The sequence below is a fragment of the Salvelinus namaycush genome, chromosome 22 (genome assembly GCF_016432855.1).
Source record: "Salvelinus namaycush isolate Seneca chromosome 22, SaNama_1.0, whole genome shotgun sequence".
NCBI lineage: Eukaryota > Metazoa > Chordata > Actinopteri > Salmoniformes > Salmonidae > Salvelinus > Salvelinus namaycush.
In genome coordinates this window covers 15,603,834-15,631,664 of record NC_052328.1, presented here as the reverse complement: position 1 = coordinate 15,631,664, position 27,831 = coordinate 15,603,834, and the positions used below count along the sequence as shown (strand labels likewise).

General features: G+C 44.6%; 1 protein-coding gene across 1 annotated transcript; it reads right to left on the bottom strand.

Moving 5' to 3' along the window:
• Window positions 1-1,865: 1,865 nt before the first annotated feature.
• Window positions 1,866-25,898, bottom strand: fbxw4 (F-box and WD repeat domain containing 4). Its single transcript, XM_038960470.1, has 9 exons — window positions 25,544-25,898; window positions 24,394-24,489; window positions 22,439-22,624; window positions 22,058-22,190; window positions 21,560-21,645; window positions 11,928-11,993; window positions 5,088-5,228; window positions 2,134-2,275; window positions 1,866-2,052 (listed from the first exon to the last, which is right to left on the bottom strand). Exons 1-9 carry the CDS (start codon window positions 25,726-25,728, stop codon window positions 1,921-1,923), a joined length of 1,167 nt encoding a protein of 388 aa, XP_038816398.1. The 5' UTR covers window positions 25,729-25,898; the 3' UTR covers window positions 1,866-1,920.
• Window positions 25,899-27,831: the final 1,933 nt, after the last annotated feature.

Below are 27,831 nucleotides of genomic sequence, written 5' to 3'. Positions count from 1 at the left end.
CCAGTAGCTCTTCACTGTGCTTCAAGCATTGCGCTGTTTATGACTTCAAGCCTATCAACTCCCGAGATTAGGCTGGTGTAACCGATGTGAAATGGCTGGCTAGTTAGCGGGGTGCGCGCTAATAGCGTTTCAAACGTCACTCGCTCTGAGACTTGGAGTAGTTGTTCCCCTTGCTCTGCATGGGTAACGCTGCTTCGAGGGTGGCTGTTGTCGATGTGTTCCTCGTTCGAGCCCAGGTAGGAGCGAGGAGAGGGATGGAAGCTATACTGTTACACTGGCAATACTAAAGTGCCTATAAGAACATCCAATAGTCAAAGGTATATGGAATACAAATGGTATAGAGAGAAATAGTCCTATAAATACTATATTAACTACAACCTAAAACCTCTTACCTTGGAATATTGAAGTCTCATGTTAAAAGGAACCACCAGCTTTCATATGTTCTCATGTTCTGAGCAAGGAACTTAAACGTTAGCTTTTTTACACGGCACATATTGCACTTTTACTTTCTTCTCCAACACTTTGTTTTTGCATTATTTAAACCAAATTGAAAATGTTTCCTTATTTATTTGAGGTTAAATTGATTTTTATTGATGTATTATATTAAGTTAAAAAAGTGTTCATTCAGTATTGTTGTAATTGTCATTATTACAAATTTAAAAAAAATAATAATCGGCCGATTAATCGGTATCGACTTTTTTGGTCCTCCAATAATCGGTATCGGCGTTGAAAAATCATAATCGGTCGACCTCTAGTGTGTATGTGTGTGCTTCCTCACACATGCACGGTCAGGCATTTCATACCAAGCCACACAATAGGGGAAGGACGACATTGTAAACTATCAAATCATTATTATCATCAGTTCAAAACCAGTGTATCTAGCCCTTTCACGCAGTGTTTCAGTCCACTGAGTTAGACAACAAAACATTGGCCACACTACTGAACAACTTCTGTGGGGCCCCTTCCCTGGGTAGTTATGATTAATTCAACTCTGCAGCCTCTGGGGGCCACATCTCCTGCATGGTTGTGCAATGTCTCTACGCAGCATGGCCATTCCTCTTATCTGCTACTGTGATATTAGCTAATGGACTGCCCCACCTTGCATATGATCTAGTATATGCCATTAATGGCCAGCAGGGAGGGTCTCCGGGAATTCACTGTGGAACCCCGCCAAATGCACACACCCCAATCTCCAAATCACCCTCCCACCCAAGCACAACACAGAATAAACCCCAACTATCTCCCTCCACTGACCAAACGAATCCGAAGACAGAAATGCGTCTAATTTGAACTATCTACAATGAATGACACACCGCCAGGTGTGCGTGGGGTTTGGATATGCTTCTAGAACTTTGATATGCCAGATGTGTATATTTTATCTCTGTCCATCAAATTAATCCTTACATTATAAGATGTGGATTTTCTAAGCTCAAACACTTCAATCCATAAAACTGACTGATCACAGGTGTTGAGGTCAAATGAATGGAAACCCAAACACTGTGTTTCTATGTAACTGTCAGTGGCTAATATGGTTTTATCCCCTCAAAGCAAATGGCAGAACCCACAGCCACTCAAAGTGTAAAGTGGAAACACCTCCCTGTGTGTTCATCAATGGAAGACTTATCTAGGTTAGGGCTTTAGCCTGTTTGTGTGTGTCTGTGGGCCTCCAGGCCACTGGATTAGTCCTGTAACAACAGGTTATTGCATGCCCTCTAGTCCAGGATCTGTGTTGCCCTGGCAGAGGTTAATATGTTGATATCAGTCTGGCGTATCCCCATATTTGATATTTCATGCATGGACATTCCCAATGGTCTTTGTAGCTCAGAGTTCCAGTTATTACAGAGAATGAAGCCATTCACACACTGTCAAAAACATATATTTATTGTTTTAAATCCTAACAGCTGTCTGTGGGAGTGGGCGTTATCTGCGAGGCCGGGGGCCCTGTTTGAAGTCAAGAGAGTGCAGTGCTGTGGCGAGGGCAGCGTACAGGTGAGAGGTGTTGAAACGCAGGCAGTACACTGGGCTACTCACAGCAGAGGACAGCTGGAACATCTGTGGCAAGGACAACAACAGTCATAAATGGCACTCACCCACACACATTTGATTCCATACACAACACACACACACACACACCTCTAAGCAGCGGGTTTGCCGCTTATCCCACGTCCGAATGACGCCATAGTAAGAGGAGCCACTGGCAATCATGTGATTCCCGTCCGTCTGGATGCAGTAGAGGGCACTGTCGTGAGGCTCCTCCCACTCCATGACACACTTCCTGTTGGGACAGGAGGAAATGACATCAGAGAATGTTGAAAAAAAGTAGACATCCGTTTCATTTGAAATACAGCATGACAGCAATACAGCATTCATTTTGTTCAACTAACGTTGATGAGCTATGGTAAAAGGACCACTGCAAAACAGTGCAGAGTGTGACTGGATTTAGGAGAGTGTACTCTGAAGAATTTTAAAGGCGGCAAATGTATGTGTGCATGTTATGAGGAAGTTACATTTTGTATGTTGGCGTGCGTTTTGTGAGGATGCTGAAACTTCATCTGTTGTTAACGGAAAGGCGCTGGGGTGTTGGCGCGCTGGCTGGGTTTGCAGTGGGGAAGGAGATGGTGGTAGGGGAACTATTTTGGGGGTTCTGCCAATAGAGATCGATCATCCATTAGAGCCTCATCAATAAGTGATGCACAGGGACCGAGAGCAGACAGAAGGGCAGCAGAGATGTCTGGAGTCACTCTCACACACACACGTATGCACATACGCAAATACACACAGGCGCACATACTCACAGGCTTGCACACACAAACACACACACACACACACACACACACACACACACACACACACACACACACACACACACACACACACACACACACACACACACACACACACACACACACAGTCTGTTCGTCCTCATTTTAGCAATCCAATGAGTGCAAGCTCAATTCACTGTAATTAGCCAGGTTTCCATCCAACCAATTAATTACCTGACACATAAAAAAAAACTCACGGCAGGCCTGATGGAAACAGGAGATTTTGCCAACAAATTAGCTAATGCCAACTCGAAACAATACGCTAGACAATAAATACATTCTGCGACAATTGTGGTGGAAACACTGTTATGAGCAACTATTGATATAATAACCATGATGTCAAAGAAAACGTGATGTATACATTGTAGCCTATAGCCACCACGTGGAAATGCATGAAGAGTTTATAGGCAGATGAAATAAGTTATGATGAACTTCACATCGTGGTTGTAAGTGTGTGACGAGCTTCATGCAAATTTCCAATAAATATCTAGGGTATTATTTGAATGCTGGTGACATAATGATCGGTGCTATACTGGGCTAACATTATTGACCAAAAAAATTATCTTTCTCTTATCGTTTAACCTACCCTGTTGACTTTATCAGCAAACAGTTATCTACACTAGAAAGCATGAGCAGAAACCAGATTGGGAAAGCTTGCTATTTATCTCAACAGTTTTTGTGACAAAGCCATCGGTAAAGAAAACGCTATGGAAAAACAATGAACTTCACATTTTTATTCGCTACTTAGAAACCAAACACAAAAGTGCTTTTAATGTGCACTACATCCCCACGCACAGCTTTTTATCCACAACAAGTCAATCTGATGGAAACACTTCTGGTGGGAACACGCACTTCTTTTAATGCATATTTTAGAATATACACAAAAGCTGATCGCAAATTGGATGAAAACCTAGCTAGTGTGTCTTAAAGGGTTGAGAGACACCAGATATAGACAAATATAGCTCCGATTCGACCAGACTCAAAGGCGGGTCGCCATCACAAGTCTACTTTGCCTGTCTTGGCATTTGAGGTAAAGACATAAAATAATATTGTGTGTGTCTGAGAGAGTTTGAGCTGTGTCGGTTTCCCGGAGTGTGTTTTTCTGGGACAATTTGAGACGAGTGCATGAGGTAGACTAGGCCAATTGGGCTGACTCCTCTTTCTCTCTCTTTTTCCCTCTTTTTCCCTCTCTCTGCCAAACCTATAGCCGACGTGGTGTGTGGTTAGTCGGACGAGGTGAGAATGCAACAGTTTGTGAACAAAATGCATACACACTGACCATTTCACCCAGAGAATGTCACAGCCACGACACAAAAACATAACTAAATAAGACAATACCACATTTCATGAGAAAACTATTTGCCATGACCCAATTACAAAAAGCCACACTATAAATACAAAGAAACAACACCAAAAAGATGACGAAATGACCCAACACACAAAACTCACATATTCAACAAGACCATGAGATGATCGATCAACCTGATAAAAGACACTACGTACATCCCAACAACACCACACAACATAAAGCCATAACAAGAGACAACACTGTATTTCAGACAGAGAACAAAGTGTGTGTGTGTGTTGGGCATGTGTTTTTGTCCGCTGGTCAGTTACACTCAAGGCGTCTGCGGGACTCAAAGTCCTGCTTTCAGCGGGAATCCAAGGTCCAGACACCCTGCACCTCCTCACTGTCCCAGGGAGCCTCCTGGTGGTGCTGTGTGTGTGAATTATTGATGTCTAAAGAGGGACACCCCTCCCAGCCCAACCCCCCGCTCAACTCCCCAGAGCTAACTGACAATCAGCTCTTATTTGTGTTACTTGACTGACCCAGGCCACCCCCACCCCACACACACACACACCGCACCCAAATAAAAGGCACCCTCCCCTCTGATAGCAGGACCCTGCTTGGTTTGTCATGGAAATGTGCAAGGGTCCGCATCATTCAGCTACCGCCCAGATTGGACTGGGTTGGAATATACTGTGCTCTTTCTTTTTGGAAGATGGAAGGGAGGGGAATGATTGGACTGTGTTGCTAGTGCTGTAATGTGTGCTGTGTTGACTCATAGCACGTGTGTGTAGATGTGTATGATGTAGCCGTGATGTTATTCTTGTTTTGGTATGGCTCAGAACGCCTCTCTGCCAATCATAATGCTTGACCGGAATCTACATTTTGACAATTTATCCATAAATACGAACAAAATGATTGATTGACAGCTTAATATATGGACTAACTGACTGACGGCTGACTGATTGACGGTGTACCTGGGGCTGAGGCGAAGGTCCCAGGAGCGAATGTAGGTGTCGTAGCCACAGGTGAGCAGCTGGACAGGCGACTCATAGACTATATCCAACACACCTGCACCCCGACGGAACTCTGAACCCAGACAACACAGCAGCTCACACCTGAGAGACAGGGAGAGGGAGGATGGAGAAATAGGGAGAAAGTAAGAAGAAGAAAGATGAAGACAGAAACAGTTCAGGGGAAGTTCTGCACCTAAGATCACAGGCATGTTACACTGTATCAACACTATAAATGCCTGCTGGCTACTGACTACTAATATGTCCAATACAGGATGTCCTTAATGCTTCAAATGAGGATGTGCAGTTTTCACTTACGCCCCTAAGCAACCATGAATACTAAATGGAGCCCCTACTCATTGATGTAAGGTATAACTCACCTTAACCCACAGTGAGATGGATAAAACACTATTTTCACCTGTCTCGGTCTTTATAGTGGTTGAACCTTGATACACCACTAAGCTCTCTGTGTGTATCTTTATATTCCCATATACTACCATTCTCTCTCCATCCCTATATTCCCAATCCCACTGGCTCCAGACCACCCAGAGGAGATCAAAGTCAACACCTCTCTATCTGGGAGAGGGCTCTGAGACTGATTACAGGGATCCCCCACGCTACAACACCAGGATGGTGAGGTGTGTGTGTGTGAGAGAGAATGAGCGAGAGAGAATGAGAGAGAGAAGACATTGTGTTGTATGAATGCACAAAGGATGTGTAAGGTGTGTGTATGGGCAGTACCATGCTCTTGTGATCACAGTCCTCCGTTGGCTGCCCACTCGGCGGCTCTGATTCTTGGAGAATAACTTGCCCTCCGCAGGGCGGATTATTGCAGAATAACTGTCTCTTTGTTGCGGTTTAATTCCCTCCATGACCGTGACTGTGTGTTACTCGCAGACCTTTGATACCTGCTCCCTAGCAACCATTTAAAGGAGGCCACTGGCCCTGGTGACCGCACTCCCTCCCCCTTCTCGCTCGTGCCCCCACTGCTCCAAACACCAGGGGCAGACTAGTAATCCGCTAGCCTCACCCCAGGGGGCCATCTTATTGGACGAGGGCTTTCCCCACGTGGCGTCTTATTGGACGAGAGCTTTCTCAGAGCTGGGGTCTAAGCCTGGCCAATGGGGAGTCCGTGATGGGGCTCTCTCTCTGGGATATGTGTCTGTGTGGGGTACCGATCCCTCATTTTCTTTTTACTGCTAAAACCCAGAGCTTAACGCATGTCGGACAAAGAACACCTATACCACTCAAGCCACACGTGAATAATTGACTCATATGTGTCTTATAGACAGCCCCTACACCACTCAACCGACAAGGCAATAGGCCAATCAAGTCATTATCTAAATACAATGTCTCACAGACAAACCCAATTGTGCTGATTGCATTGAAGGTCTTCGTGGCCCTCTGAAAATGTCAAACACCAAGGTGAGACGATAAAAACCCAGATCCCTGAAAGCGGTCTTCACATCTGCGTCGAGAACTTAAAGCCATAATAGCACTGTGCGGTGGATGGCGAGCAGCAGAACAGCCGGGATTCTCAAATTGTTAGGTCACCACTTTTATGAGCCTCAGGAAGATTACAGGACGGAGCATAACCATAAAATCTGTCAGAAGGACTGTATCTGCTAGTGCGGCTGCCGCTTGCCTTTGAGCTGCGGCTTGATTGTGTGATCTGACAATCTCATGTCTGGGTCCACACCATCACATACTTGAGTCTGGTCCAAAGCATGCCTGAGTGGAAAGTTACATGGTTGAGTCTATGAAATAAACCTGACGAGTCATTACCGTCACATACGTACCTGAGTCTGTCCGAATGTAGCCTGTCACATTCGTGAGTCTGTGAAATCACAGGGATGAGTCAATACCGTCACATGTTAGAGTCACTGTAGAATAGCTAGGACTCCATCATACACCAGAAAGTGGTGTATATATATATATATATATATATATATATATATATAGTTGAAGTCGGAAGTTTACATACACTTAGGTTGGAGTCATTAAAACTCGTTTTTCAACCACTTAAACTATAGTTTTGGCAAGTCGGTTAAGACATCTACTTTGTGCATGAAGTAATTTTTCCAACAATTGTTTACAGACAGATTATTTCACTTATAATTCACTGTATCACAATTCTAGTGGGTCAGAAGTTTACATACACTAAGTTGACTGTGCCTATAAACAGCTTGGAAAATTCCAGAATATGATGTCATGGCTTTACAAGCTTCTTATAGGCTAATTGACATAATTTAAGTCAGTTGGAGGTGTACCTGTGGATGTATTTCAAGGCCTACCTTCAAACTCAGTGCCTCTTTGCTTGACATCGTGGGAAAATCAAAAGAAATCAGCCAAGACGTCAGATTTTTTTTTTTAGACCTCCACAAGTCTGATTCATCTTTGGGAGCAATTTCCAAACGCCTGAAGGTACCATGTTCATCTGTACAAACAATAGTACGCAAGTATAAACACCATGGGACCACGCAGTGGTCATACCGCTCAGGAAGGAGAAGAGTTCTGTCTCCTAGAGATGAACGTACTTTGGTGCGAAAAGTGCAAATCAATCCCAGAACAACGCAAAAGACCTTGTGAAGATGCTGGAGGAAACAGGTACAAAAGTATCTATATCCACAGTAAAACGAGTCCTATATCAACATAACCTGAAAGGCCGCTCAGCAAGGAAGACGTCACTGCTACAAAACCGCCATAAAAAAGCCAGACTACGGTTTGCAACTGCACATGGGAGCAAAGATCGTACTTTTTGGAGAAATGTCCAAAAAACAAAAATAGAACTGCTTGGCCATACTGACCATCGTTATGTTTGGAGGGAAAAGGGGGAGGCTTGCAAGCCGAAGAACACCATCCCAACCGTAGGGCACGGGGGTGGCAGCATCATGTTGTGGGGGTGCTTTACTGCAGGAGGGACTGGTGCACTTCACAAAATAGATGGCATCATGAGGATGGAAAATTATGTGGATATATTGAAGCAAAATCTCAAGACATCAGTCAGGAAGTTAAAGCTTGGTCGCAAATGGGTCTTTCAAATGGACAATGACCCCAAGCATACTTCCAAAGTTGTGGCAAAATGGCTTAAGGACAACAAAGTCAAGTATTGGAGTGGCCATCACAAAGCCCTGACCTCAATCCAATAGAAAATTTGTGGGCAGAACTGAAGAATCGTGTGCGAGCAAGGAGGCCTACAAACCTGACTCAGTTACACCAGCTCTGTCAGGAGGAATGGGCCAAAATTCACCCAACTTATTGTGGGAAGCTTGTGGAAGGCTACCCGTAATGTTTGACCCAAGTTAAACAATTTAAAGGCAATGCTACCAAATGCTAATTGAGTGTATGTAAATTTCTGACCCACTGGGAATGTGATGAAAGAAATAAAAGCTGAAATAAATAATTATCTCTACTATTATTCTAACATTTCACATTCTTAAAATAAAGTGGTGATCCTAAGACCTAAGACAGGGAATTTTTACTTGGATTAAATGTCAGGAATTGTGAAAAACGGAGTTTAAATGTATTTGGCTAAGGTGTATGTAAACTTCCGACTTCAACTGTATATATATTTTTTAAGATGCTACTAGATCCATAAAAACAGGTACTATTTACTACAAGTTAGTTAATACTATTCTGTCGCTGATTTGATTGCATGTCGAAAGGCAATATGAGGGTGTGCGCTCCAGCTAGGATGAATAGTGGCTGGTGCGTGAGAGAGAAAAAATCTGTAACGAAAAGGTAGTCGTACTCAAACCATGAAAAGGAAAAACCCAAGGAGGCCGAAATGCAAAAATATACTTCATTTAATCCATGTTCGAGAAAATACAAAAGGTGAAAGTGCAAAGTGCTAAACAAAAAAAGGAGCAAATGATTGCATGTCACCAAGGGTGATGTCTACAATATGGACATGTGGGAGTTCAGAGATCAGTAAGGTGCACTTGGGAGATAGATCACATGGGTAGTATACCCCAGAGAGTGGAGAGAGGGAACTGCTGCTCTCACATCAATGTTCTGTGACTGTGACCCCACTCAAACTACAGAGTAGCTTGTGCCACTGACCCTGGATGAGCCAGAATGTGGGACTTAACTAGCTGTGATATGGGGTTGACATGAGGCAAATCACATTCCCAGTAATTGAGGAAATGAACTGAAATTCGACTGAAATAAAATATTGAATGCTCATGTTTGTCTGAGTGGAAAATTGGTTTTCGGGTTAATAAATAGTGAGAATTTGAGATAAAAGCCCAACACTGAATTGCTTTTGGAAGGTGAGTTGACTGTCCGCCATAGGGGGGACTGACTGACTGACTGTTATGAGAGAAGTGACTGTCTGTGATACACAGGGAGAATTAGTTAGTCCTGATTTAAGCCTGTCTGGTCTCACTGCAGGAGTCAGGTTGGCTTTCGGGCCACACACACTCGCACATATATACACAGCCAGTTTGTGAAAGGAACCATTAACGAATTTACAGACTTTTAAACAGGAGAAGCTAAGGGGATTCTCTCTTGGTGTCGGGGAGGGGGGGCTATAGAAAAGCAGTATGGGTGGGAGAGCTCTTGTAAGGTTAAGTCTGGTGTCTAAACTGGGCCTGGGGACGTCCGCGCTGGGAAACAGCCACTCCTCTGAAAGGATGTCAGACAGGTAGAGAAAGAGTCCTGCTGGGGTTTTCAGACCCTAAAACAAACAGTGGGGACTCAGGGAGCTGGGAGAACCGCGGGACACAGAACTGGGCAGGAATGTACGGGCAGAACAATGGCCACCTTTAAATGTCACACGCGTTCTCTCCAAAAACAATGCCCGTGCAATTTGTATAACAGAGCGACCTCCCAACGCAGACATTTAACCCCCGCTTTCAGAGAGGAATGCCAGGAATCTGCCAGGCGATTGTGGGGACCCTTTGACGGGAATCTCGGAGGGATGGTTGGGGTTCTTTGATGCTTTTTCCCTGTTTATCCATGAGCGAAGGCACCATGAAAAGTTGGGGTGCACTCAAAAACGCCACTTGTGTGGGATCCCTCTGTATGGGTGATCATAGGCTTTGTGCTATCGAGATGAAAAAGACACAGAATTAATTGCAATGGGAGAAAAAAGAAATGTGTTAAATTAAATTAAAATCAAAGCCACAATGGGTGAATGGTCAAGGTTCCTTTGCCCCACATAAGTGGGAAGGTTCTGGTTTTGCATGGCAACACTTAGAAGGGTCAACAAAGAGAAACTGATTTTTAATGAGCCTGTTATAGAATAACGCCACGTCTGTCATAAAACAAGGACATGCTTCATTCAGGGCACGATTTCTTGAAAAATAATTAAAAGAGTAAAATAGTTGTTTTGTGAAACTAGATGAATCACATAAAGAACACAGACAGAACACACTCATCCCTTTCTTCCTCCCCTAGTCTCCCTCTCTCCCCTTTTTCTCCATCTATATTTCTCCACCTCTTTCCCTCTCTTAAAGAAAGTGGCAGTCCATGACCTGAGCATCAGCATCTTTGATCTCAGTCACATCCTGTGCCACTATTTTCCACCATCGGATGACAAGTCCTTTCTGGAATCAGCCATATGTTGTGGTTCCTGTCTTGTTCAGATCCTGATGCACTCAGCTGCTTTACTGGCTATGTTTGGTGCTGCAGGTGTAACAGTGTCTTGGTTGTGATCTTTTCTCTCTGAAGTGTCTGCTGTCAAAGGGATTGTGGCCGCACTAATGCACAGGGTTGGGTTGGGATGCTGCTGGTAGTCTTAGGTTGGGGTGGAGGGGGGTGGATCGTGATGGTGGTGTGTCTGGAGAGGTTGAATATGTGCTCTATGTGTGTGGTGGGGTTGCTGTGTGTGTGTGTGTCTGTGTCTGTGTTTGTGTGTGCGCACGTGCATCTGAGATATGGGAAATAAGCGACAGTTACAGACACACAGAGTGCCCCCATAACCCTCATCCTGCCGTCATCGGTGTACAGTATGTGCCCTGCCCTCTCCCAGACCGCTTTTTGTACCTCAGCTGATTAACAGACAGGAAGTCACAGTGGGGGACACAGATCAGCCAGGCCACTTGTCCCAATCATCATACTACAGCAAAGACATCCGATTTTTCAGGATTGGGACTTAAAATATTTACTCCTAAACTGAGAAAAAAACACAAACCACAATACCTGAATACTATACTACATGTACATACTACACAAGGACATGTTGTTCATGTTTTCTAGCAAGAACGAGCTCTGGTACACTGTTTCAATATATTTTCGGAACACCTGCAACGCACAAATAACTTCCCCTCCCTTTCCTCCCTTCCCCCGTTTCCCCAGCTCAAATGTCCATGTCATTTGGAGCAGGAAGCGCCTTTCTCTGTCCGGCCCGGGACGTGTCAGAAGGTTTAATTCGGCAGGTAAAGCTGGGAATTACAGCGGCCTGTCAGGGCTGTATCAGGTTTAAGCTTGGGCTTTCAGTGCCAGGAATTCTCCCAGCCACCCTTTGAACTTCTCAAAGCAAAGGCTTTTAGACGGGATGATGAAACAACAACTATCATTACAGCCAGGTTCCACTTTCACTGCCGTGATCAGTTATACTGACAGATGGGCTAGGATGGGAGGTCTTGGAATACTTGGGTTGGTAAGAAGTGGGTTGGTAGGAATACTACTGGTGGACGATGAAGAGCTCAACTCTAAATTTCTATACTGTATAGGAATGTAGTTAAGATGCTTGGTCATGGTGTACTGTTGTTTGTGGGTTGTGTGTGTGTGTGTGTAGTAAGTGGTGTGTCTGTGTGAATCAGTGGAGTGTATCTGTGTGTGTGTTGTGTAGTTAGTTACCTTTCAACATCCCAGATCCGCAGTGGAGAGAAGTTCGCACAGCAGGCCGTGCCAGTCACGAAGGAGCTGTGGAGGAGACAACAGAGGAACATTTAGGAAAACTGGGAATACTGAGACACCTCAAAGGGCAAAGCTAAAGCATGACACCCTCAACAGTCTCCGGTCAGAGACACACGTTTATTGTTTCAGTGGTGAGAGAGAAAAGAGGAGAAACTAAAACACTCCTTTGATTGGACTGACAGGTCGGAAGTAGTGGCCTAGGTATGCATGGGAGGGACAGGGGTGAAAGGAGAGGAGGGGATGGAGGGGTGTAGTAGGGTCTGTGTGTAGAGGGTGGGGTGGGCCAAAGGGGAGAGGGGCAGTAGGGGGGCTTCTGTTAGCTCTGCCCAGGTCTGAGGCTTAGGGCCTCCTGCAGGTTTGACTGACAGGGGAAGGTCCAACACCCTGGGGCACAACCACCATTTGATTATTTTTTTACTTTCTTTTGTACCACTTATTCATTTACTATTTTTCCGTTTTACTTCACAGTTTCAGCATCAACTGCTTTCGCATACAATCTCAAGAAAGCACGGCAGATCTCAAATGAAAAACAGCGGGATAGAATAGCCAGAGAGAAGGACAGAGAAGTAGACAGATAACTGTGTTGAAGCAGTGGTGGGTGGTTTGGTTGGCGTTTCTTCCTCTGACGGCTGGGTGGGGTTGGCAATGGGGTAAGGGTGGCGTGGAGGCGCTTTGGCGTTGAGACAGGGGTAACGAGGGGCGTGAGCGGGGCACGGGAGGGTGTACTGAGGCACAGGGGCAGCTGTCAGGCCCGTTAAGGGGAGAGGCCCGTTAGCGAAGCCCCCGTTAATTAGTGTTGGGTAAACTCATTTGGTCCAATCAGGGCTGCGGGCCCTCAGCGAGTATGACCTCTGAACCCTGGTGACACAAGATACAATAGGGTTAAGGTCACACTCGCTGCCTGGCCCTTATTACTCTCCATTACTCACATTACTCACCCCTCACTGGGCTCTGCTCTGCTGGGGTAGGAAGGGGGGTACACAGCACAGACATACAATGAACCGGTTCTGTCCTCCTGAGCACTGGCCTGATCTAGGGTCAGATCACTCACTGATATTATAGCTGCTAAGGTCAAAGCCTCTCTCGCCTGATGTGGGACAGGTGCCCCCTCCCTAAAACCCCTCACCCTCCAATCACCTCCCTGAGATGCACCCCATCCTGAAATCGCCCCCATCTCTCTAGCCCCCCAACCTTCTCCCTCTCCCTCTACTTCCCAGTCCACTCCTCATTATAAGGACATGCTGGGCCTCTGCTGCCGTTTGGGTAACCTCATCAGCTGGCTGCATTATCTAAGGGGCTGTGTGGCAGGGTCACACAAACTAACTCAGCCCCCATTGGGAACCCAGCCAAATGAACACACACACACACACAATCACAGACAAGCGCACACACATAATTACACACAGACAGAAACACGCACGCACACTGAGCCCCTGCTGGGAGAAGAGCCCAACAGTACCAACATTGTTAGCTCCAAATCAACAAGCTGACCGCACAGGGCGCTCCACGCTTTCCCAAGACCACCGCAAACGCTCCACTTCTGTTAACCCATCCCCATTCTCAGCCCCAAAATCACTTCTAGTTTCCTAACAAAGAGGTGAACAACAGCCTGGTCTAGGAATCTAGTCTAACAAATGACATGTTATGAGAATTATTTCTCAGTTAATAGGGGATTCTCCAATTGTTTTCCTTAGAAATGAAAAAAGTTACCTATTCGAACCTGCTTGGAGTCAAACCACAGTAAATCAAGTCCGAAAGTCAAACGCATAGAAAGTACATTTAGTGTCAAACACCAGAAAGTAAATGTATGGACTTAGGAAGCAGAATTTGACTCAGTGTTCTAATGATATGTCCATTCTACAGCCTGTGGGTTAGTGGTGTTCTTTGGTGTCGGGCTGCACATTCTAAGCCACCAGTTTGGCTTTAGCATTTGGCTTGCACCACTAGTCACTACAAAAGGATACAATTTCCATGTGTAGGACGTTCAGCTTACTACCTAAACAGCTGTACTACACCAAATGGAACAACTACACTCCAGTCTTGCACTGTTTATTCTTCTGAGAGACAAGGGTGACAGACACGCACTGTCAGTTGAATTTCTCCTGGCACTATTGTAGCTTATGGCAAAATAGAAAAGTGAAGCGTATTGCAAAATACAAAAAAGTAAAGCTTACTGTTTAAAATGGGATATGTGGCTATCTGACATCAAAATAAAATGTTACATTTGACCTGACTCCAATTCTTTCGCCTTTGCCAAAGATTGACACCACTTTCGTGAAATTCAAAGAATCCCACACAAACAACAATACTCCAAGCAAAACAAGTAAGTCACCATTTATCTAAACTAAACCCCAGCCAATTACAGAAGAATAGGCTAAATAGCAGAGATGAACACAGACCATGCAGGCGCTGGGAATGTAGAGGCATGGCGATGGACTCCAGGGGCGATTTAGCTATGCCCCCTGCCCCCCTTCTCCTCCCCCCTCCCCCCCTCTAGGCAAAAGAGGTTGTTAATTTGTTGCGCTTGACCCCCGGCTTTGTGCCCGCCGTGTATCTAGTTTGTAAAAAGTGCTTTTATCTGCTCTCTAAATATGTCTGAGCTCAAAGGGTTATGATGCTTTTATATCAGCAGGGAGGGGGACAATGGCAGGGGCTCGCCAAGACCCCCCCCCCAATACCCCACCCCCTTGGCCCTTTTGGCTTCTGTTTGTGTCCCCTCTGTCTGAGGTCACCAGGACAGCACCAGGACATTCCACACACAGCCCCTCTGCGCTGTTCTGCTCAGCCGGCTGGAACGGAACAGAACGGCCCGCCACCATGTATTGAAAACACAAAACACCATCCGGTCTCGCTATACTAACGGCTATCCTCCAACTAACAACAGCTAAACATTAAAGTTCAGATGATGTCGATTATGAGTCTAGTGGATTTCTATAATGGATTACAACAATAGACTATGCAATTTAGCAGACTCTTTTGTCCAAAGCGACTTACAGTCATCGTGCATGCGTACATTTTACGTACGGGTGGTCCCGGAAATCGAACCAACTATGCTATGCTCTACCAGCTGAGGACCAATAGACAGACACAAATGAGGATTCATTCATTGTGGTATGTGTCAGCTCAGCTCCGGTTCCCTTGAATGATCAGAGACCTTGTCACTCATCTTCTTCTCACTCAGAAACATGAAAGGAGCAACAGTCATTAGGATACTGGATTATAAGAACTAACATCCATTGAACCATGTTGGCAAATTGATGTCTGTGTGCAAAGAAACAAAACAAACATCAATGCTTTCAACAAACAATCAATTAAACCTAGACCATCGACGAGAAGAGGGATATTTCAATGTTGATAGAACACAATTAATTAATTCAATAACAGAATCTGATATACCAACCCATGTTGACTGGGCAGTTGTATCATTAACCCAATTTATGCCATGATGTCGATCATGAGTAGTGTTGTTTCCATTCTGTACATTGAACAGCAGGCCTAGTCTCTCAGGTAGAGCAAGTGAACCCGAGGAACACCTGTATGAGGTGGTGTGTAATGAGAGGCCTGTGTGAGTTGTGTATGTGTGTGTTTGTCAGGTATGTCTGAGGTGCTAGTATGTGTATGTCTGTAAAATGACTATGAGCAGTGTGTGCGCGCGTGTGAGTGTGTATGAGGTGGGCACATGGGTATGTGTTTGAAGTAGCTTAGGAGTGCCTGTGTGTAAATTTGAGGTACCGTATGTCTGTGGAATGTGGGTGTCAGGTGTGTGTGTGTGTGTGTGTGTGTGTGTGTGTGTGTGTGTGTGTGTGTGTGTGTGTGTATAATGAGTGGTTCAGAGGAGCTGTGATTATTCTTGCCTCCTGCAGTGCGGGTCCTCCGGCTCTGTGGGCCCCAGAGAAAGCGCCCTGTATTTAGCGTGTGGGAACGCACATTCTGCCCCTTATCGCTGCATTGTTGCAGCCTCTCTCTTTTCTTCTCTTTTTTTAACTAATTGAATTCTTGACTCCTGAGCCACAGGCCCAGCCTGTGAGAGACGAAAGAGAAAGACATGAATTTCAGGCTTTTTCTTGCGGTTGAGTGGGGCAGAGCAGTGGGGGTAAAATCGGGGGGGGGGGGGGGGGGGGGGGGGGGGGGGGGGCGTCTCCCTGTACTTTGATACTAGAGGTCAGAGGTCAGCCTCCCTTCGTGGTGAGAAAGTGGCGAATCGGGGCGGTTTATCCAACAATAATTTTCTTTGGAAACGTTCAAAGGCATTGCCCCTGCAACATCTTTGTAGTTGTGCTTGAGGAATTCTAAACAAAACAAACCCAGAAAAAGCACCCCTTTCTCACCTCTCCTCAGGGTAGCTTCTCCCTCCAGTGGCTTCCAGCCCCCTCCCCTTTACGAGTGGTCAGTATAACCCCCCTCCATCCCCCCCAATCTTGCCGACATACATTGTGTAACTGCATTTTGGCACTGAGAAATGGATTGATCTCATAGGCTCTTTGACACTGAGCGTCAAACCCTAATTGGTTCTTTGGAGTGGTCTGTTATTGGCTATTCCGTTCTGCTAACCCTGTAACACATGCACACAGGTGATACTCTGGGTGTGTGAGTGACAGCTTTTGTGGCGAATCTCTTATGGAAATACAGTTGGGTCATTCTCACGAAACAAAAATTTGTTCAAAAAATTCTCAGGTGTCATTTTAAATTATTTAAAAAATGTATATATCTTGGATCACTGAGATTAGGATCTGTACTTAGCTATTTCATAATTATTACTATGTTTTTTTGATCAGATATTATGCATTCTACCACCATTTCCACAAAATTCTCATTACTGCAACAGTCCAAAAAAGAAATAAAGAAATCAATTCATCATCTTTTTAACATTGCTCCCCTAATGAAAAGGCCCGAGTTAAACATAACACTGAAAATGCACATATTTAAAATTGTATCATAAAATTATTATAAAATGTAAGTCTTTTTCCCAATTTGAGCTTTTTAGCCATTTCAGTAATGAGAAGGCCAAGCGGGGTAAAGGGGGGTGTTTGAGAATAACAACCTCATTCTGAAGGCATATAAGCGAAGGAATTAACTTCTACTACTCCTCTAGATGATGCATCACGGGTGGATAAAACTTTATTTAAAATCTGATTGGAGTTTTTACAGGAACTTGAAAAAGTGTTACGTTATGTCCACAGACTCTGTGTTTGTACGTAATAAAGTAGTAGTAATAGTATAGTTTAATGTAAACTTCAACTAATATAACATTTTTAGGATTTATGGATAAACTATAGCAACATAGAATGGTTTCATGAGAATCACCCAGTTATCCGATTAACACCAGAGTTCCAGCCAATCAATTTATCAAATTGCATTTGTATGGCTGCAGTTTTTCAAAGAGCCCATATTTGTAACAAAGAGTCAGACTTAAACCCTCAATAAAAACACAGGTAACAATGGCAAGAATTCCCTAGGAGGGAGAAACCTTGCTTTCATTACATTGTTCCTAGACCATTTCCTTACTCTTCCTACAGAGCAGCAATAAATAGTATCATCACTCAATAAAACAACATATGGTACGAAATCCAATCAGTCGTGACTCCATGCTCTCTCCCATCGAACAGTGTGATCTGCCACGACAGCTCCAGCGCTCCTCAACCTGTCCGGTCTTGTTGGCTCAAGCCTATTTGCAGGAAACACCTCAGTCAACTACTAACCACCTGCCCGCTTCTTTATAATTCAAAGAAACTGTACCAAGAGTGGAAAGAGAGGGTGAGAAAGGGAGAGAGGAAGAGAGAAAGACAGAGATAGAGACATGGTGGGAGAGTGGAAAAGACAGTATTTGGACCCATGTCCACCCTCATCCTCTCTCACTAATACTGCAAGTCCTCATATCTAATGTGTAGTCTTGGTACAGTGTTGGGGAGTAAGTCTGTCCCTGTCAAGACCGGATTCGACCCCTCTTACTCAATTGCTAGTCAATGACAAAACCTCTAGGACATGGATCCAACAGAGCCAAGTCCTATTCCAGTAACCATGTGCCATATTTTAAATAATAAATACAAATAATAAATAGTGGGTTAACTGCCTTGTTCAGGGGCAGAACGACAGATTTTTACCTTGTCAGCTCGGGGATTCAATCCAGCAACCTTTCGGTTACTGGCCCAACGCTCTAACCACTAGGCTACCTGCCACCCCAGGTAGCCTATATGAGGTGGGCCTTGGGACAGATACAGTATCACACAGCGTGGTGTGGAAAGACATTCGATTGAGAAAAGCATGAAAGAAAGGACCAGGGCCAGATCTACTGCTGGGATCAATCTCGCCCAAAGTAGGCAGGGACCAACACGGAGTCGCATCAGCATTGGCATTTCAATGCAGCCACAATACACCTCTTTGTAATCCTTTAATAGACTTTGAGATGATATTTACTGGAAAACCCAAGAGAGAGAGATGGAAAAAGAGGGACACCATGAGAGGAAGATTACAGAGAAAGGGGGGAATGGGAAGGATAAAGAGAGGGGAACATTTCGCCGCCCACAGCTTGAACACTAGGGTCAATATGAGAAAAGCAGCGACAGCGGCAGTGTAGCAGAGCGGGGGGATTCCTTTTGCTGCTTGGGGGGGGGTCCCGTGAGATTTTTTTGTAGAATGACTGTGAGAAGGTCATTTCTGGTAGAAGGACATTCTACTCCAAAATGAATGACACCATCTGAAATATAATTTTCCCTTTAAAAGCATTTAAATTTGCAGCCCAACTGATGCAGCATAGCGGCTTTAAATAAATAGGCTGGAGCATGGTGTTGCCCATCTGCATTTGTCTCCGACTGAACATTTTAGAGGGTCTTCTCTTGGCTGCAGCGACAAAATTTTGCTGTTTTAAAGCTCATTTCCTGCAATTCTACACATTTTGCCATGGGGCGGGAGAGAACATTTTAAAGTTCTAAAGAGTGTCTGCCTTTAAAAGCAACTTCTCTTTTTGAAAACGGCCTATGTGGCATCGATATGAGTCCGAAATTACTACAAAGTGTAAATAAGATCATTTTGATCATAAAGTCAGTCTCGTCCAAAACGGCGATTTGCGAAATGAGAGGAAAAAATGGTGTGTCATGGAATGAAGGGTACCGTAACCGTTTCCCTTGGTTAGGGTTTATTTCAATCCTGCCCACAGCTTGCAGCACACAAGTAATCATCAATTCAGAGTGCAGCTGCACATGACCTGATCGTAATGCCCATGGTCAAAAAGATGTATAGATTTTTTATCATACCACCGCTGCTAAATTAATATAGGGCAAACACTGCCATTGGGTAATATCAGTATAGTTGTGGTAGTACCGACCACAAAAGTGGATATGGTTAGCAGGGATTCAATTGGGCAGGGTCCCGCCGAGCCTGAGACCAGGCACCTACAGTACGATCAAAATGAGAGCCAGGCAAAGCTGAGACCCGGTACCTTTTGGTTATTTGAATGATCTAATGAAAAATTGTTGACCCCATTTAATTTTCCACAGCTAACAACAAAAGTAAGAAACAGCAAAATCAGACAACCCCATAGTAAAATAGTTGACCTATTCAATTGTTCAGCCTGTTCTATGCGAAAAAATTATATTCCTCTTGAGGCGCATTCAAATTGCAAGTGCCGCACTCAATATCATGACAGCATAACAGATATTGTTGTGTGGCTTAGTTGGTACAGCGTTGCGCGTGCGACGCCAGGTTTGTGGGTTCGGTTCCCAAATGAGACCAGTACGAAAATGTATGCACTCACTAGTGTAAGTGGTTCTGGATAAGAACGTCTGCTACAGGACTCAAATGTAACATTTAGAAAAGCAGCCCTAAAGTTGTAGCTACAGTACGGTACCAACACTACAGTTAGCAGTAGCATGGTAGGCTGATCTCCCACAGCCCACCAGCCCCGTCTCCTGCTGCACCCCCCCCCCCCCCCCTCTCTACTCTTTAGATTCCTTGAGCGTGAAGCAGGGACAATTACATTTAAAACACTGCACACACCCCCCCCCCCCCCCCCACCAAATCAAAAACATGCTGCTTCCACCATTTTGCTCCCTGTCGCTTTCAACTGTCATTTAAAACGAGATAAAACTAAAACTTTCAATGCCCCTAACTGACCCTTAATGGGTAAACGATAGCACCTGGGTCATGCGACCCAGTTGGTAGAGTGGAAAGGTCTACCATAAAGAGCTAGGTTATTAGATTGATTTTGAGCCATTTCCTTATTAACAAGACCTGTGTCATGCAATCATTTAAAATTAATTGGCAGTGCCATCACATGTAATATTTGGCAAAGCACTGACTAAGCGATGACATCTCTCCTTGTATCCTCCTAGCTCCAGGAGTGATGAGGTTGCAAGGGGATAGGTGGGCTTATAGGTTTGTCAGCGACTTGACACCTCGGTTCCAGGGGTCTATTAATTAACCAGGTCATTGGTCAGTGTGTAGAAGGAGCAGGTTCATTATGAGGGGGCAGCAGGCTGAGGCACGGCTGCTATTTCAGCCAGCAAATTGGAGAATTAATGATGTGGATAATCGCCCCATACTCTCAGATCTAAAGTTCTGGCTGAGCAGACAGGGCCACCGGGGCTCAACGTGAATGTGTGTGTCTGTGTGAGAGTAATATATACTGAAGGAGTGTGTGTGTGACAGAGCGAGCGAGTGAGTTCATACTGTCTGTGGCTGTGTGTGTTTCTACAATAAAAGTGTGCATGTGAAGTTCAGTTTATACCGAATGAATGTATGGCGGGGGTCAACGAGCAGAAACAGCCAGTCTCACTACAGTTTCAGTCTTCCAGGTCTACCTGAATAAATTCCAGTCAATTCATGGAAATGTAATGCATGAACAATCCACCCAGAAGATGATGGTGTCTCTGATTGCCTGAATTGAACAGAGTTGACCAGGGACCTGTCAGCCGAGGAGAGCTGCCCTTTGTTGCTGTGACTCATGGTGTTTCCACTCTGCTGCGGCGCTAAGGCCAGTTTGACGGATCAGCTGCCTGCCGGTCTGGGGCAGGTGGTGAAGCAGGGATACTGTTACAGCCTTGTGCGTCTGTGTGTCATTAAGGGTGTCCCTGTGTGTGTGTGTGTGTGTGTGTGTGTGTGTGTGTGTGTGTGTGTGTGTGTGTGTGCTCACTCGCGTGTGTGTGTGTATGTATGTGCGCGTGTGCTTGCTTTCGTGTGTGTGAGCATCATTAAGTGTGTGGGTGTGTAGCTACATGGCTGAGCAATCAAAGGGCCTATGAAGGCAACCCCGCTTTGCCTTGATATCCTGTTTTTTCACCTCTCTCGATCCCTCTTTCACTGTTCCCCAGACCACCTGAGGGAAATAAATATTGTCCTATTCAGTAACGGAGGACAATGAACCCTCCCCTCAGGTTAATCTAGCCCCAAACTCAACTATCACCCAAACCGGTGGCTGACAACTGTCTTCATGCCAATGGCATAACTGAAGTCAGGGTGTCATACTGACTGATGGGGGTTGTCCGGGGGGGCAGGACTCTACCTTTTGTGCACTCATGTATGATGTTAGTGTAGCTGTTTGACTGTTTTGGGACATTCTAGGCATGTACATTACGTACCTCTGTGTGGGACTAATAGCCACAGACCACACCCTGTCGTTCATAGGGATCGTGTCTCTGGGGCAGTTGGAAGACAAAGTCCAAATCTAAAAGGAAACATTAAGAAAATACTAACATTAAAACCATTGCAAATGCAATAAAACCATAGTTGTCTGTGGTTGACAGTACACCCTAATACGCCACAGAAGCTGCGTTCCCACAGGCAACCCAATTCTGATATTTTCCCACTAATTGGTCTTTTGACCAATCACATCAGATCTTGTTCAGAGCTGATTGGTCAAAAGACCAATTAGTCAAAAAAAGATCAGAATCGGGCTGCCTGTGTAAATGCAGCCAGGGTGGAACACACAGAGTTAATGATTTCAATTTATTCGCCAAGCTTGCATATGACACACACTTTGGTTGCCACCCAATGTGAAACTACAGTGGAGCTCTATGTCAGCCAGTATCATCTACACAAACTGACACAATGGGTGCTAGAATATTAGTGTGTCTCACCCGGGCTGTTCTGTCTCTGGAGCCGCTGACGATCAGTCCTCCTCTGCAGTCCAGGCAATTCACCTCCTGGTTGTGACCTGAGTACTCCATAGAGAACCCATTCCTCCTGTGGTGCACCAGGATCTTACCATCACTGAAAGAGGCAGATAATAGTTCACTATAACAGACATGAGTACATTAAGTGGAATATGATATCTTTGACTGAGAGTGTTCTTCTATGGCCGTGGGTCTGCAGTAGTGATGATGCTTCTATGACCTTTAGTTGAAGCATGTACACAGTAAGAATGGCAAGTGAGTATTGAAGCAACATGATAGACTGAACTTCAACCATTGATATTATTCCTTTCAGGAGTTTGAGTCAAGGTGATTACTGCTGATTACCTTCCTCCACTAACGAGGTGTGTGTCAGTCACAGCAAATCGACACACGTCTCCCAGGTGTCCTGAGAACAGAGCCATGGGGCTGCGCTGGAGCCTCCCCGTGTCCGGCCTCAGATGGTACGCTCCGATGTCTGCAGCCTGAGACAGATACAGCACATCCCCGTCTAGCTGTATCCATGGCAACAAGCTGTAGGGGGAACACACAATCAAATAATGGAAAATACTCTGACATACAGTACCAGTCAAAAGTTTGGACACACCTACTCATTCCAGGATTTATTCTTTATTTTTACTCTTTTCTACATTATAGAATAATAGTGAAGAAATCAAAACTATGAAATAACACATATGAAATCATGTAGTAACCAAAAAAGTGTTAAACAAATCAAAATCAATTTTATATTTGAGATTCTTCAAAGTAGCCAGCCTTTGCCTTGATGACAGCTTTGCATACTCTTGGCATTCTCCCAACCTGCTTCATGAGGTAGTCATCTGGAATGCATTTCAATTAAGAGGTTTGCCTTGTTAAAAGTTAATTTGTGGAATTTCTTCTTAATGCGTTTGAGCCAATCAGTTGTGTTGTGACAAGGTAGGGGTGGTATACAGAAGATAGCCCTATTTGGTAAAAGACCAAGTCCATATGGCAAGAACATCTCAAATAAGCAAAGATAATCGACAGTCCATCATTACTTTAAGACATGAAGGTCAGCCAATGTGGAAAATTTCAAGAACTTTGAAAGTTTCTTCAAGCGTAGTTGCAAAAACCATCAAGCGCTATGATGAAACTGGATTTCATGAGGACCACCATAGGAAAGAAAGACCCAGAGTTACCTCTGCTGCAGAGGACAAGTTCATTAGAGTTAACTGCACCTCAGATTGCAGCCCAAATAAATGCTTCACAGAGTTCAAGTAACAGACACATCTCAATCAATCAATCATCAATCAAGTTTATTTTATATAGCCCTTCGTACATCAGCTAATATCTCGAAGTGCTGTACAGAAACCCAGCCTAAAACCCCAAACAGCAAGCAATGTAGGTGTAGAAGCACAACATCCTGTTCAGAGGAGACTGCGTGAATCAGGCCTTCATGATCGAATTGCTGTGAAGAAACTACTTCTAAAGGACACCAATAAGAAGAAAAAACTTGCTTGGGCCAAGAAACACCAGCAATGGACGTTAGACCAGTGGAAATCTGTCCTTTGGTCTGATGAGTCCGAATTTGAGATTTTTGGTTCGAACCGCTGTGTCTTTGTAAGACGCAGTAGGTGAACAGATGATCTTTGCATGGATCATGAGGCATGGAGGAGAAGGTGTGATGGTGCTTTGCTGGTGGCACTATCCGTGATGTATTTAGAATTCAAGGCACACTTAACCAGCATAGCTACCACAGCATTCTGCAGCGAAACGTCATCCATCCGGTTTGCGCTTAGTGGGACTATCATTTTGTTTTTCAACAGGACAATGACCCAACACACCTCCAGGCTGTGTAAGGGCTATTTGACCAAGAAGGAGAGTGATGGAGTGCTGCATCAGATGACCTGGCCTCCCCAATCACCCTGAACTCAACAGATTGAGGTGGCACAATGACTAAAAGGAGAGCATGATCCTCTCTCTAGTTGAAACCTTGTGAATGGTAATCTAAGGATAGACTGTAAGCCAACCATTGACTCTCTGGATAGTGCTTACTGGTACTCCTAATGAGCTTTTCAGCCCCAACATCTAGAACTATAAGCTATTCAGCAACCATTTTCCAATGTTTAATACATTTTACTTGTATACAGCTTCATTAAAAAAACTAACAATAACTCTTGAGGACCTCTTTTGCAATTTTTTCTCCCTAAACTTTCACCTGCCAATCCCTGTCGTGTGTTCAGTGGCGCAAGAGATGAGAGAGATTAGGGAAACTCCTGAAACTACACTGTGGTGCCATGATGCCAAAACTCAAACACACTCACTTAATCCTCCATTTGAGCATGACTTCCTTTCTGCAGATCCCATGGCACCAGTTCTGAGATACCTTCACTCTGTCCTTCAGCGGGATGTGGGGATACCTGTAACATGGATAGTGATGTGATGACACAATTAGAACCCCTGAAGAACACCACATAAATAAAACCTCTGAACGGACAATGCACACAAACAATGCCCAAAGGGCGTAGAATTACAGCATTGCGTGCTGTATATTAGCAGATATGATGTGAATATCACAAGGAATAGCAGGAGGCCTCAAATAGACCCATATTGTCATACTTGAACCCAACACTGTCGTCCAGAACATTAGCATATGTGTTCGCATGTGTTCAGAGGGCCTGTGCCAGAGGGGCTGGATGTGGGCTGGAGGAAACAGCCTGCTTCTCTCACAGAGCTGTGGGATGTGGTGTCCTGTAGCGCTCAGCAGGATTACCAAGTTTATTTACACTGCTGTTAGGCTGCATCTCAAAGGAGACCCATGGTTTGATAAGAGTGGCTGTCACTGTGGCATAAGTAGCTGTGCTGGGGGAGAAGGCAGTGATGCCAAATGGCTCAGGTCCAATTCACAATGTTAGGTTCTCTAGACCAGTGTTTCTAGACCAGTCAGTCAGACTCAGCTTCCACAGCAGCAAGTGGGACCAGTGTTTCTAGACCAGTCAGTCAGACTCAGCTTCCACAGCAGCAAGTGGGAAATAGGCTATATATATTTCATACAATGAATGTATCCTGAGAAACAGTGTCGTGATGTCAACATAACTGCAGTCATTGGCCGAGGATATTCTTCTCAGGATTATGTAGCACCATGACTATGTGCAATAAGGAATGCGTTATTATGCAGCTACAACTTATTTGTAAACGCCGTTCAGATATCTATAGCAAGTAACCACGAGGCTATCTGTATGCGTTTTTACAACACACACGTTTTCCTTGGGCACCATGCTGAAACATTATAGCCCATGCAGTACATACTACAGTGATGCATAACTTTGCATCAAGAAGGATAGCGGTGTGAATGACAACAACTGTAGCAAGCCGCGTGGAAGTAGATGTAAACAACTCTTGGGAAGTCATGATGCTTATCATGAAACGACCACTGTACCCTACTTACTGTACGAATAAAACAATATTTCTTACACATCTGCTCCTTGTCGTGTAATTCCAGTGTTTATGAACTCTTTTGCTATCTTCCTCCATACGGCGTCACGATTTGCAAAATGGTAGATTGTTTTGCAAACTTGAGAAAGTCGACTCAAAGACTTGTATTCCAAATATGACATAATGTGGTAGAGCACAACCTCTGGTAACTGGAATAAGAACATTTTAAGTTCGTATTGAAGGTTTCTCTTTTCCGTTTCTGTATTGCCCTGTATCTTTCTCTAGGTGTATTGCCTCTTCTATGGTAGTTCTTAAAAAAAGGGTTTAATAGCGTTAAACAGTAATCCATGTTCTTAGAGCGCGTGAAAAGAGAAGATACAGGAAGCCATTCCAAAACAAGTGACAAAAGATCACGTGGTGACGTCGTGCGACGTAATGACGTGTTATATAACGATATATAAAATCAAATACAGTTGTATTTGTCACACGCGCTGAATACAACAGGTAGACCTTACAGTGAAATGCTTACTTACAAGCCCATAACCAACAAAGCGGCTTTTAAGAAAAATAAGTGTTAATTAAAAAATGAATAAAAATAACAAATAATTAAAGAACAGCAGTAAACAGTAGCGAGGCTAGATACATGGGGTACCGGTATAGAGTCAATGTGCGGGGCACATGTTAGTCGAGGTAATTGAGGTCATATGTACATGTAGGTAGAGTTAAAGTAAAGATGCATAGATAATAAACAGAGAGTAGCAGCAGTGTAAAAGGGGGGGTGGGGGCTGACAATGCAAATACTCTGGGTAGCCATTTGATTAGCAGTTCAGAAGTCTTATGGCTTGGGGGTAGAAGCTGTTAAGAAGCCTTTTAAACCTATACTTGGCGCTCCAGTACTGCTTGCAGTGCGGTAGCAGAGAGAGACTGACAAACAGCTTCTATCTCAAGGCCATCAGACTGCTAAACAGCAATCACTAACTCAGAGAGGCTGCTGCCTACACTGAGACCCAATGACTGGCCACTTCAATAAATGGACCACTAGTCACTTTATACAATGCCACTCTAAATAATGCCACTTTAATAATGTTTACATACTGTATCTTACATTACTCATATCACACATATATATATATACTGTAATTTATACCATCTATTGCACCTTGCCTATGCCGCTCGGTCATCGCTCATCCATATACTTACATGTACGTATTCTCATTCACCCCTTTAGATTTATGTGTATTAGGTAGTTGTTGGGGAATTTTAAGATTACTTGTTAGATATTACTGCACTGTCGGAACTAGAAGCACAAGCATTTCACTACACTCGCATTAACATCTGCTAACCATGTGTATGTGACAAATAACATTTGATTTGATTTGATTTGAGAGAGCAGTCTATGACTAAGGTGGCTGGAGTCTTTGACAACTTTTAGGGCCTTCCTCTGACACCGCCTGGTATAGAGGTCCTGGATGGCAGGAAGCTTGGCACCAGTGATGTACTGGGCCGTACGCAACTACCCTCTGTAGTGCCTTGCTGTCGGAAGTCGAGCAGTTGCCATACCAGGCAGTGATGCAACCAGTCAACATGCCCTCGATGGTGCAACTGTGGAACTTTTTAAGGATCTGAGGTCCCATGCCAAATCTTTTCAGTCTCCTGAGGGGGAATAGGCTTTGTCGTGCCCTCTTCACGGCTGTCTTGGTGTGTTTGGACCATGATAGTTTGTTGGTGATGTGGACACCAAGGAACTTGAAGCTCTCAACCTGCTCCACTACAGCCCTTTTTCCTGTAGTCCACAATCATCTCCTTTGTCTTGATCACGTTGAGGGAGAGGTTGTTATCCTGGCATCACACGGCCAGGTCTCTGACCTCGTCCTTATAGGCTGTCTCATCGTTGTCGGTGATCAGGCCTACTACTGTTGTGTCGTCGGGAAACTTAATGATGGTGTTGGAGTCGTACCTGGCCATGCAGTCATGAGTGAACAGGGAGTACAGCAAGGGACTGAGCACACACCCCTGAGGGCCCCCTGTGTTGAGGCTCAGCGTGGCGTATGTGTTGTTACCTACCCTTACCACCTGGGGGCGGCCTGTCAGGAAGTCCAGGATCCAGTTGCAGAGGGAGGTGTTTAGTCCCAGGGTCCTTAGCTTAGTGATGAGCTTTGAGGGCACTATGTATTGAACGCTGAGCTGCAGTCAATGAATAGCATTCTCACATAGGTGTTCCTTTTGTCCAGGTGGGAAAGGGCAATATGGAGTGCAATAGAGATTGCATCATCTGTGAATCTGTTGGGGCGGTATGCAAATTGGAGTGGGTCTTGGGTTTCTGGGAT

Bases quoted from the DNA above. Each gene is read 5' to 3' on its own strand.
- fbxw4 (XM_038960470.1), bottom strand. From the start codon at position 25,728: ATGTTCTTATTCCAGTTACCAGAGGTTGTGCTCTACCACATTATGTCA. The intron at 24,490-25,543 runs GTAAGAAATATT...TCCATGTTACAG, and splicing joins ACACGACAAGGAGCAGATGT to GTATCCCCACATCCCGCTGA. The intron at 21,646-22,057 runs GTGAGACACACT...GTTTCCTTTTAG, and splicing joins CCAGAGACAGAACAGCCCGG to ATTTGGACTTTGTCTTCCAA.